Below are 12,818 nucleotides of genomic sequence, written 5' to 3'. Positions count from 1 at the left end.
GGCAGGACGGTCGGGAGGACATGGCCGCTGGTTGCCCTGTGGCTTATGGCCACAGCCCACTGACGCACCGGTGAGGAGGACGTAGTTAACTGCCCGTTGGACGCAGAAAGTGACCAGGGGTTAGGCTGGCCGCGTGTCAGCAGCGCGACCAGGCCACTGGGACACACAGGTATCCCGTGGCAGGCGGCTGCCGAGGTGTCGAATAACGTCCGTCTAACATGTCGTTTCTCTGCCCTCCACCACCTTTTGTAGGTGAGCAAAATGTATTCAAACCGAACAGCTATGTTCAGCGCAGTGGTTGGGGCTGCTGCACTGCAGTTGGAGATCCAGCAGCATCCACAGCATCCCACAGTGGATGCAGAGCCAGCTGCAGGAGCAGAGGGAATGGCCGCGGAGTGGCCCGTCGTCGAGCAGCATGGGGGGGAGGAGGAGGAGACATTGAGGGTGGAGCCAGGGCGCCAGAGGCGACGACCGAGGCCGAGGGTGTACCGTGCCCGGATCTCATTCCAGACAATGCCGGACATCACCTGCAGGAGGAGACTCCGGTTGAGCAGAGAGACGGTGACACATATCTGTCACCTTGTGGCGCACCTCGCCCCACGTGGAACGGGAGGAGGACACGCAATCGCGGTTGCCATCAAGGTGACGGTGGCACTGAACTTTTATGCAACCGACTCCTTCGAGTCTCCGAGCGGGGACCTCTCCGGGATATCGCAGGCATCAGTGCACAGGTGCATCCGGGATGTGACCGACGCCCTGTTTGCCATCGCCGACCGCTACATCACATTTCCCGAGGACCGAGCAAGTCAAGAATCACGAGCTCGTGGATTTGCCAACGTGGCCGAGATACCGATGGTGCAGGGGGCAATCGATTGTGTTCACGTCCCCATGCGCCCGCCTGCAGGAAACAGGGAAGTGTTCACAAACAGGAGGGGGACATACTCCATGAACATCCAGGTGGTATGCGACCCCCACATGAAGATCATGCATGTGTGCGCTAGGTTCCCTGGCAGTGTGCATGATGCCTACATTCTTGCGCAGTCGTTCAACGCTGCTCTGTTTGAGGGACCGCCCCCCCCCGGCTGAGGGGCTGGTTGCTGGGCGACAGGGGTTATCCACTGAGGTCTTGGCTGATGTCGCCCATACGGAGGCCTCAGACCAACGCAGAGACCCTTTACAATGAAGCCCATGCAGCAACCAGGGGTGTGGTGGAGCGCTGCTTTGGTCTCCTGAAAATGCGATTCAGGTGCCTGGGCCGCTCCGGAGGGGACCTGCAGTACCAGCCTGAGAGGGTCGCTCGCATTGTTGTGGTATGCTGTGCGCTGCACAACATCGCGATGCAGCTAGGAGATGCCCTGGTGGAGGAGGCGGAGGGACAAGCTGCTGGTGCCAACACGGAGAAGGAGGAGGTGGAGGAGGAGGAGGAGGTTGGTGGTGTGTCGGGCGCAGCACGCAGACACGACGTGGCTGCTGGTGATGCCCAGGAGGCTGCATGACGGCACCAGCAAGGACAGCGGGCACACGCCGCGTTGGTGGCAGCAAGATTCATGCACCGCGCGCGTCGGCACTGCTACCGACACCAACACTACCACCTGCATCACCGGTCGCGCAGACAGTCAGCACACACTCATGGCAATAGCTGAACCATCCACCTCGGTGGTCGCTGAGTTCGTCAGGGACACTCCATCACGTGCCCGCGTGGGGTAGCTGTGGGATGGGGTGGGGGGAAAGGGACTGCACACCCAGCACCGACTTTTCAACACTCGTCAACCCCAGCGACACTCGGTCACCATCACGATCCCTGTGGCAACGGAAAAATCACACGGTCTTACAAGTTAGGTGCAACAGTGCGTTTAATGGTGAATATTAAGTACAGATGCCCTAGCCCCTACAACTAAACTGTGCCCTTCACCCATACCAACTTACTATATGTCCCTCTTCGTTGCCTTACGGGCCCTACAACTACGTCTAAGTGATTCCCCAGATGGTACAGCAGGAGTGGAGGCGGACTGCTGAGAATCATCCCCTGCGACATGTCTCCCCGTCAGCACTCGTTTCCTGGGGCGACCCAGCCTTGATGGGCCAGGCTGCTCCGCGGGCATTTCGGATGATGCGGTGCCATCCTGCTCTGCCCGCTGCCCACCCAATGCAGCAGGGATGGGACGGGGGGAGGCCGAGCGTTCAGGGACATCCCGTGATGGAGTTAATGGGACGGGCCCCAGAACCTCCTCCTCCCTCGGGGTGCCCGGTGGCCCCCGGGCCTCACTGTGGGACGGAGGTGCGAGCGGGGAGGTGCCCCGTCGCCCCACCGACACCTGGCGCTGCCAGTCCTGGAGGCCTGCAACCGTATTGACCAGGGTCCGAAGGTTCGCTGAGACGGAGTCCAGGGAGTGAGACATTCCCGCCAGGGACTGTGCGACCTCAACCTGTGAGTGCGTGATGCCATCCAGCACGTGTGTCAGGCGGTTGATGCTCTCCGCGATTGACTGCTGGGACTGTGCCATGGCCTGCTGGGACTGTGCCATGGTGTGCTGGGACTATGCCATGGCGTGCTGGGACTGGGCCATGACCTGCTGAGACTCGGCCAGGGCCCGTAGCGTGCCGGCAATGTCATGTTGGCTCTGGTGCATTGCTGCCGGTGAGAGGGCAACCCTCTCCAGGGCCATGGATGACGCGTGCAATTTAAGCCCAATGCCTTGCAGAACCTGACCCATGGCCGAAACCGTTTCACCCATTGCCTCGACCGCGGACGCCACCCGTGCGGTGTCGGCCTGGGTGGCTGCCATGAGCGGCATCGCTCCCTGCTCCTGGACGCGGTTTGACTCCGCTAACTGCTTCTGCAGCTGCTGGAAGACAGCCCTCATCCCGTCATTGTGTCCCTGGTGGGTCGAGTAAATACAGGAACCCGGGAAACGTCTGGCCGCCAGCTGGATGCTGGGCCTGGGCTGCCCTCCGACCGTCCAGCCCCTTGGTTGCTCCGACCACCACCTGCTGTACCGGCTCTGCTGTGTGGTGCACACCAGACCATGACCCAGGAGCCTCATCACTTAATTGGCCAACCGAGGTGAGTTTCTCTGGGGTGGTGGATGGTGTGGGAGACAGCAGTGCCGTAAGCTCTAGGTCCTCGTCCGTAATAATATCCGCAGTGTCGTCGTCCCAGTCATATCCGGCCGCAGGGCGCACGTGGCCCATGTCTGGTTCTCCCTCATGTGAGTCTGCTGACTGTGTCGGCGTCATGTGTGCGACCTGCTCGACAGTCCCGGGTTGGGAGGATGGCACTCCTGGCTGACCTCCTGCCACCCTCTGGCGTGCGGCCCTGGGTGCGGTGGTGATGGCGGACGTTCGGCTGTGTGTCGCAGCAGACGGCCCTGGATGTTCGGCTGCACGCCATAGGGAACAGAATAAGACGGGGTTATTTAGACACGCTCGGCCGGGCGTTGGATGGTCCAATGGACAGAGTGTGAGGGGAGAGAGGATGGATTGTCCAGTGGGCAGAGTGTGAGGGGGAGAGAGGATGGATGGTCCAGTGGGCAGAGTGTGAGGGGAGAGAGGATAGATGGTCCAGTGGGCAGAGTGTCAGGGGAGAGAGGATAGATGGTCCAGTGGGCAGAGTGTGAGGGGGAGAGAGGATGGATGGTCCAGTGGGCAGAGTGTGAGGGGAGAGAGGATAGATGGTCCAGTGGGCAGAGTGTCAGGGGAGAGAGGATAGATGGTCCAGTGGGCAGAGTGTGAGGGGGAGAGAGGATGGATTGTCCAGTGGGCAGTGTGAGGGGGAGAGAGGATGGATGGTCCAGTGGGCAGAGTGTGAGGGGAGAGAGGATGGGGGGTCCAGTCGGCAGAGTGTGAGGGCACAGAGGAGGGGCTTGGGGGGGGTTCTCATGCAGGGTTGTCTCACTTGGTTCTGCACCGCCAACCTCTCATTGCGCGACCTCCCGGGTGGCAGATCCCCCAGCAAGGTCCAGTGCCCTCTGCTCAAACACGGTCAGGGGGGGCAGAATGGGTGAACCCACTCCGGTCCTGTTGCGCTCCCGGTTGTTGTGAGCAGTCTTGTCCTGTTTGGGGGGGGTGCATAGATAGATCATCACAATTCGGCAGGTATCATCAGGGCATTCAGATATTGGCACAGGTTGGGGGGAAAGTTGCAGCTACACCATGGCATCCCTCCAGGGGGTCGCAGTGCTCATGTAGGTCTGTGACAACTTGGTTAACCACCTTCCACTCACTCTCGCCCCCCCCTCCCCCTCGTGTCCGGGGGGGAGGTGGGTGATCAGGGGCATGGGGGGGGGATTGTTGTGACACGGGGGCACCCTCTTGGCACTTACCCTGGCAGCCCTAGTGAGGTCGTGGAGCTTCTTCCGGCACTGCTCCCCAGACCGAGGGGTCTGCCCCACAGCACTCACTGCTGTGCCCACCTCACGCCAGGCCCATCGCACAATGCTGGCAGGGTGGCGATGCCATCTTCTAGGGCAGATGATGCCCCTCCGTTGCTCCACCTCATCGAGGAGGGTCTCGAGGTCAGTCTCACCAAACCTCGGGGCGGCCCTCCGTGGCTCCGTCATCTTCTCCCCCTCACTTGTTTTCGTCGCTTGCGCCTTTTTACGACGCGGAGCGGCGTCATTCGGGCATCGCTGGCTTCTGGCGTCATCCCCCACGTGGTTCCCGCGGCCCCGCTCCTAGCCCATTTCCGGGGACTTAATCGCTCGTGAACGGGGCCGTTTCGGGCCGTCGTGAAACTCGGCCGAGTTCACGACGGTCTTCCCGATGCCACGCGGGAGCGGATAACCAAGCCCCAAGATTCACACTATGTGGATGATCTGCCCCTCTACATGTTGGAACCATAGAATGGCTTGAAGGAAATCATGACGCTCCTGGAAGAGTTTGGGGCCTTCTCAGGCTATACACTCAACCTGGGCAAGAGTGGTGAACCCAAATGGGGGAGGGACGGAGCTGGAGGGTCTACCATTCAAACTAGCCCAAAACAAACTCCATGCTATATGGGGATCCAGATAGCCCACGACTGGGCACAAATTCACAAGTGGAATCTGGCCAGTCTGGCGGAAGAAGTTAAAAAGGACCAACAGAGATGGGATGTACACCCGCTCTCCCTGGCAGGAGGATGCAGACAATCAAGATGAATGTATTGCCAAGGTTCCTCAGCCTGTGTAGATCCAGACTGACCTTCATCTCCAAGACCTTTTCCCAAGGTACAGGTGTGTGGGGGTGTGCATGTTGGGGGGGGGGGGGGGGGGGGGGGGGGGGTCCAAGAATCCCCAAGACAACACTGCAGCAGAGAAGAAACATGGGTGGCCTGGCCCTTATGAACTTGCAATACTACCACTGGGCAGCCACAGCCGAGAGAGTGAGGGGATGGCTAAGGAAGCCGAGTAAGGAATGTGTGAAGGTGGAGGAGTCCTCCTGTACGGGAACAACTCTCTGAGCCATAGCCGCGACAGCATTCCCATCACCCCGGCAAAGTACATGTCCAGCCCAGTGGTGGTAGCTATGCTAAAAACGTGAACCAGATGAGACAACACTTTGGCTTAACCGAGGTGTCCACCATGCTCCCATCTGCGGTAACCACAAATTCCCACCAGCCACGCTAGACGCTATTTTTAAGAAGTGGAAATACGATGGGGGAACACTAGCGATCAGGGACTTCTTCATGGGGGCAGACTCGCAACCCTGGGTGAGCTGACGGAGAGACCAGAGCTACTGAACGGATAGGAGCTCCGACATTTACAAATCAAAACCTTTCTCCCCAAAGAGATGACGAGGTACCCTAGGGCCCTGAGAGACACAATGCTTGGGGGAACTGTGGGCGTGAACAGTATGGAGAAAGGGAGCTGTGGGGACATTTACGGATGACTTTTAGAATAGGCAAGATCACCACTGGCTGGAGCAAGATAGTAACATGAGAAGTAAGACCAACATCACCTCCTCCTGTGCAAGGCGAAACCTTATGCAGTTGAAAGCGGTGCTCAGAGCACACCTAACCAGAACCCGAATGAACAGGCTCTGCCTGGAGGTGTAGAACAGGTGTTAACGGGGGGTGGGGGGGGGGGGGGGGGCTGGCCTACCACGACCACATGTTCTGGGTCTGCCCCAGACTTGTTGAGTTCTGGGCAGCCTTCTTTGAGGCGATGTCCAAGGTTGTGGGGGTGAGGTAGTAGTACAAAGAACAGATCCAAATCCTTTATCTAAACCTGTCGCCTATTTTCCAAGGATCTACTTCCCTCTGTTTCCCGCCCGTTCATATATCTGTCCAGATGCATCTTAAATGATGCTATCGTGCCCGCCTCTACCACCTCCGCTGGCAAAGCGTTCCAGGCACCCACCACCCTCTGCGTAAAAAAATTTCCACGCACATCTCCCTTAAACTTTCCCCCTCTCACCTTGAAATCGTGGCCCTTTGTAATTGACACCCCCACTCTTGGAATAAACTTGTTGCTATCCACCCTGTCCATACCTATCATAATTTTGTAGACCTTAATCAGGTCCCCCTCAACCTCCGTCTTTCCAACGAAAACAATCCTAATCTACTCAACCTTTCTTCATAGCTAGCACCCTCCATACCAGGCAACATGCTGGTGAACCTCCTCTGCACCCTCTCTAAAGCATCCACATCCTTCTGGTAATGTGGTGACCAGAACTGCACGCAGTATTCCAAATGTGGCCTAACCAAAGTCCTATACAACTGTAACATGACCTGCTGACTATTGTACTCAATACCCCATCCGATGAAGGCAAGCATGCTGTATGCCTTCTTGACCACTTTATCGATCTGCGTTGCCACCTTCAGGGTACAATGGACCTGACCTCCCAGATCTCTCTGTACATCAATTTTTCCCAGGACTCTTCCATTGGCCATATAGTTCACTCTTAAATTAGATCTTCCAAAATGCATCATCTCGCATTTGCCTGGATTTAACTCCATCTGCCATTTCTCTGCCCAACTCTCCAATCTATCTATAGTTTGCTGTATTCTTTGACAGTCCTCCTCGCTGTCTGCAACTCCACCAATCTTAGTATCATCTGCAAACTTGCTAATCAGACCACCTATACCTTCCTCCAGGTCATTTATGTCGATCACAAACAACAGTGGTCCGAGCACGGATCCCTGTGGAACACCACTAGTCACCTTTCTCCATTTTGAGACACTCCCTTCCACCACTACTCTGTCTCCTGTTGCCCAACCAGTTCTTTATCCATCTAGCTAGTACACCCTGAACCCCATACGACTTCACTTTTTCCATCAACCTAGTCTTTGGGGTATCGGACCAGCACCCTCCATATAGGCAGAATGGCAGATGCCGTTGCTTTTGCTTCCCTAATCGCATGCCAGAAAATCCTGCTCAGCTGGTGATCAGCAGTACCACCCACAGCTGCAGACTAGCTGGCAGACCTGTCGGAATTAGGGGCTGTTTAGCACAGGGCTAAATTGCTGGCTTTGAAAGCAGATCAAGGCAGGCCAGCAACACGTACAATTCCTGTACCAGCCTCCCCGAACAGGCGCCGGAATGTGGCGACTGGGGGCTTTTCACAGTAACTTCATTTGAAGCCTACTTGTGACAATAAGCGATTTTCATTTTTCATTTCATTTCATTTCAACTACTCCACCTGGAGAAGATCAAATACACCATCCGAGGGTCGGATGATGGCTTCCACGAAATGCAGGGGGTATTCATCAGCTTGTTTCAAGACCCGTTCGAGGCCAATAGCGGATACAAAGGGAGATGGCGAGCGGGACCAACGAGGGCTGACAGGACCACACAGAGCAGATAGAAACAAAAGGGTGGGGGGGGGGGGGGGGGGGGGGGGGGTGTTGCAGCAAGGAAGGAACCTAGGGAAATATCAGGAGGGGATATGGGAAAAGAGTGAGGAGGGGGCCAGAGGGCCCCCAAACAAAGGCATATAGGCAATCACAACAAATGAAAACTAAAGATAGACTACAACACTAACGATGGAAGAAAAGGCCTGAGATGGAGCCCGAATAACAAAAAGGAGATGGTTGGGGGGGGGGGGGGGGGGGGGGGGGCAGTGAAAGGAATACATGTAAATTATACATAATAACCATCTTAATCACCTACTGTATAGTGTAAAGATGTAAAATTCAATAAAAAATATTACAAACAATTGTCAGGCAGACAGACCATGATGTGCGATCAATAACCACAGAAACAAAGGGGTAGTCCGAATTGAAGGCTTTAATCTACAAGATGTTTCCCCAGCAGCTCGAGCACAGAAAGAAGGATGGCTGCTGGGAAACACGGGTTCATATACTCCGCCTCATTGGGCGGAGCTACCTTCGTCTTGACCAATGAGAAAGCAACACTTGGGCCAATGAGCGGCGAGCCTTCTCCACCAATAGCAGCTCACACTCAAAGCTACCACAGACCATTGCACCATTAATGCCACAAAACTAAAGAGCTGGTCATTGACTTCAGGAAGCAAGAGGTGGAGATGTTTAGCAGTTTCAAATTCCTAAGAATACATGTGGTGAATCACTGTGTATACCTGTATTAGGGGATGTACGGTAGGACCTGTAGTGCAGGTTCGCCGGTAGCACCTGCCAGCTGGCTCCGCCCACAAGGAGCCGTATAAATATGCGTGTCCGCCATTGATCTGCCATTTCGCCAGCTGCAGTAGGAGGCCATGCATCTGACTGCAATAAAGCCACAGTTGTACCCAATCTGCAATTGATCGTGCATCAATTTATTGCAGTCAGATTTTCAACGAAATGGATATGAGAATCAAGCCAGATCGCCTGCAGCTGAATACGCACTCGCCCGACGTCGAAAAGGACTTTAATCACTGGCTAGCTTGTTTTGAGGCTTACATCAACGCTGCGACCCCCATGTCGACGGAGGCTCAGAAGATACAGGTCCTGTACTCCAGGTTGAGCTCCAACGTGTTCCCGTTGATCCAGGATGCCCCGAGTTACGCGGACGCGATGGTACTCCTAAAAGAAAACTATGCGCTGCGCCCCCTCATGGAGCTCTCCCTTCCCCACTGCCCCAAGGCCCTCAAACGCTGTCTGGGGTTCTTCTCGTACTACGCCCAGTATGTCCCAAACTATGCAGACAAGGCCCGCCCACTCACACAGTCCACTCAATTTCCCCTCGCGGCCGAGGCACAACATACCTTCGCCCGTATCAGAGCAGACATAGCCAAGGCCGGGATGCACACAGTAGACGAGACACTGCCCTTTCAAGTAGAAAGCGACGCTTCAGATGTCGCCCTTGCCGCCACTCTAAATCAGGCAGGCAGACCCGTGGCATGCTTTTCCCACACCCTTCGTGCCTCTGAAATTCGGCACTCATCCATCGAAAAAGAGGCCCAAGCTATTGTTGAAGCTGTGAGGCATTGGAGGCATTACCTGGCCGGCAGGAGATTCACTCTCCTCACTGATCAACGGTCAGTAGCCTTCATGTTCAATACACACAGCGGGGCAAGATCAAAAGTGATAAAATCTTGCAGAAAAAAGTACTTGTGCATTTCTTTCCTGTCATGGAATGTCTCATATTGGCCTAAATAGCAACAATCTATGGATTGTTTGGAATGCTTTTAGGTGTTCTGACTGTTAGTTCTGAGACATTTTCTTTTTCGTCTATGTAAGAACTTAGGGCGAAATTCTCCGCCCCCCACGACGGGTGGGAGAATAGCGGGAGGGCCTTCCCGACATTTTTGCCGCCCTCCCGCTATTCTCCCACCCCCCCGCCGAAGTCCCGACCCGAATCGCTGCCGCCGTTTTTTTACGGCCGGCAGCGATTCTCAGCTGTTAGATGGGCCGAAACACACCTGGTCTTGCCGTTCGTAAAAACGGCGTCACAAACTCGCTATTAATAACCATGGCACCGATTGGCACGGCCGTACCACGGCCGTGCCAAGGGTGCCATGGGCCCGCGATCGGTGGGCACCGATCGCGGTCAGCGGGCCCGATGCCCGCGCACTACTTGTCCTTCCGCCGCCCCGCAGTATCCATTCGCGGGGCGGCTGAGGGGCAACCCGGCCCGCGCATGCGCGGGTTTCGCGCAAAACGCGATGACGTCATCCGCGCATGCGCGGGTTGGAGTCTTCCAAACTGCGCATGCGCGGCTGACGTCATATGACGCGTCAGCCGGCGCTAACTCCGGCAAGTGGGCTTAACGATTTTCGTTAAGCCCGTCTTGCCGGAGCCTACGGCGTCGGGCTGCTAGCCCCGACCGGGGACCAGAATCGGTCCCCGGTCGGGAAGGGGCGCGCTGCCGTAAAACCCGCCCGGGTTTTACGGCAGCTTTACGATTTCTCCCGTTTTGGGAGAATCGCGCCCTTAATTTCTTCTAATTTCTGGATTCACTTAAAGTTCTTTTTAAATATAGTTTTCATGTCTAATTTTGTGAATATTGGTTAAATTGCATGAACTTCTACTATTTGTACTATGTCTTCTAAGTCATTACCCTTTTCAATCTTTTCCTCACCTATGAAAATAGATTTAATTCTCACCTTCACACTGAGACTCTAATAACTCAAGGCACATATAGCAGACTTTGCTTCTGGTTATCGCCATGTTAAAGAAATCATATAGCTTTTCCCACGCTATAAAATTCTGTTTCATACATCATTCACTACTTGGCAGATAACACTGTCACTTCTGGGTCAGAAATTGATTTTGAGCCACATACCAGAACCCCAGCTCAAAATCTAGGCTAGGGCTTCTGCGTATTACTGAATGAGCATTGCAATGGTGGAGAAGCCGTAATTCATGTTCTCGTGTTTACTGGTTTGAGGATGTTGCAGATCCCTTTTGCTAATTGAAAAATAGGAATTGCAGTGATTAAACTGAAGGTATTGAACCCCTCAGCATGGACACCACTATTAATCATCAATACAAAATGCACTAGTCATCGGTGTCCACTCTGATAAGCAGCCTGAAAATAAAATGCCTCTGAAGTTCAGAATGTAATGGACAGCTGGGAGCTGTCTGATGACAGATTCTGATGACAGATCTAAACTATCATAGCATTGACTTAATGAATTATAACACTTCATGTTCAGGGTTTTGAGGTTTTAAAAAAACTTTTAATTAAAATATAGAAGTTCCAAAATTCTTAATTTCTAACAACTGGGTCCTTCTTTGTGCCCGACCTAACAAGGTACAAATAACTAGTATTTATTAATCAAGTGGAATTTATTAAGCAAGGTGTTGCATGCACTTGGCAAGGGCCGTGAAGACAACAAGGAAGTTGCTTATCCCTCAAGGCCCTAGAATTCCTGGAGTATTGCCTTTCTCCACAGACAATGCCTTTCTTCTTCCATCTCTGAAGTGATGTTACATTGAACTGTCCCTCAGAAGAAACACATTACAGAAGGCGTGGGGCAGCACGGTGGTGCAGTGTATTAGCCCTGCAGCCTCACAGCGCCGAGGTCCCAGGTTCGATCCCAGCTCTGGTCACTGTGTCTGTGTGGAGTTTGCACATTCTCCCCGTGTTTGCGTGAGTCTCGCCACCACAACCCAAAGATGTGCAGGCTAGGTGGATTGGCCAGGCTAAATTGCCCCTTAATTGGAAAAAATGAATTGGGTACTCTAAATTTTAAAAAAAATTACAGAAGGCATGGTGAAGCTGTGCCAACGAAGACTTTGCTTTTCTAAATTTTCTTCCTATTTCTGACTGTTACTCATCCCTTTATCCAAATTACCCTCATTGGCTGTTGTGAGGGTCATTGGGTTTCAACCCTCCCCATAACTAGTCATGTAGGTGAAAGACAAATGTCTATATCCCTTATTCGATGGCTCCCGAGAGGTACATTCCATTGTGACAAATTACACATCCTAATAGATGTACATCAGTTGTACAGAAATATTACATCTACAACCTATTCTAAACAATTCACATCAACATATTGTAACCCATTTCATGAATACTAAAGTCATGAAGAACAAATGTTAGTAAGACTTCCTACCATAATGTCAGGAAAAAGGTTTTGCTCTCATACATATGTTCTGCCCTGCATAAATAGTTAATCAATTAAGGCATTTAGAGAACTAAAACCTATTAAAATATATAAGCCTTTGCATAAAGATATAACATCATACCATGTTCAAGCTGCTGAGTTCAAACCTTCTGGTTATTTCTTCTAAGTGGACGAAGAAACTCTCAATTTCACAGTTTAATTAAAACAAAATGCAATTCCTTGAACCCTGACTTTACAGTAGCTTTAAAGTAATTAAGTCATCAACACCAGTTCCTTACAACCTTAACTATCAATTGGTCCACTAGCAGAAATTCAAACTCAACTGTTTAAAAGGTGGCCAAGATAAAATTCAGAAATGGTACCTCAAACCAACAAAAGACCATTACATTTAGCAGCATTGTCTCAACATTAGACTGGGTGTCAGGATAAACGTTTAAACTACTTCCCTGACACCTTTATCCCATGGGTAATTCAGAAGTGACTCAGAACTTGATTCTGTTATTCCAGGGGAGTCGAGGAGAACTTCTCTTGTCATTGTGTTATAATCCAACTGCCAATACAATCACTGTGAACATTATAAAGGCAAGGAATCTGAAAGCCATGGACATAGGAGGTACATCAGGTAGGTGAAAGATATTTATACCGATTTGTAGCTGTAAAATCCAGCCCAATGTATGATAATTCAGGAAGTGAATCAATTGTAATTTAACAGAAATGGAAGGATGTTTTAAATAAATTTAGATAAATATTGTGCACAAAGTTGAGGAAAGTCAATTCTGGAAATGAAATGTTTCCTGATTGTTGAGATTAATAGTTTGCATCAGACACATTTAGGTTAAGTTTCACCATCCAAATTCAGAGTAAAG

At 52.6% G+C, this 12,818-nt stretch overlaps 1 protein-coding gene across 6 annotated transcripts in view; it reads left to right on the top strand.

Moving 5' to 3' along the window:
- LOC119971728 (synaptotagmin-7-like) overlaps positions 1 to 12,818 on the top strand; it is an 883,832-nt gene that overhangs the window by 851,215 nt on the left and 19,799 nt on the right. For all 6 annotated transcript variants that reach the window (XM_038807686.1, XM_038807685.1, XM_038807689.1 and 3 more), the window contains one exon: positions 12,460 to 12,574. In XM_038807686.1, the coding sequence (XP_038663614.1) occupies positions 12,460 to 12,574 (115 nt within the window). The remainder of the gene's footprint in view (positions 1 to 12,459; positions 12,575 to 12,818) is intronic.

The sequence above is a fragment of the Scyliorhinus canicula genome, chromosome 9 (genome assembly GCF_902713615.1).
Source record: "Scyliorhinus canicula chromosome 9, sScyCan1.1, whole genome shotgun sequence".
Taxonomy (NCBI): Eukaryota; Metazoa; Chordata; class Chondrichthyes; order Carcharhiniformes; family Scyliorhinidae; genus Scyliorhinus; species Scyliorhinus canicula.
Note: the sequence above shows the minus strand (reverse complement) of the source record. Positions and strands in the feature narration are given on the sequence as shown.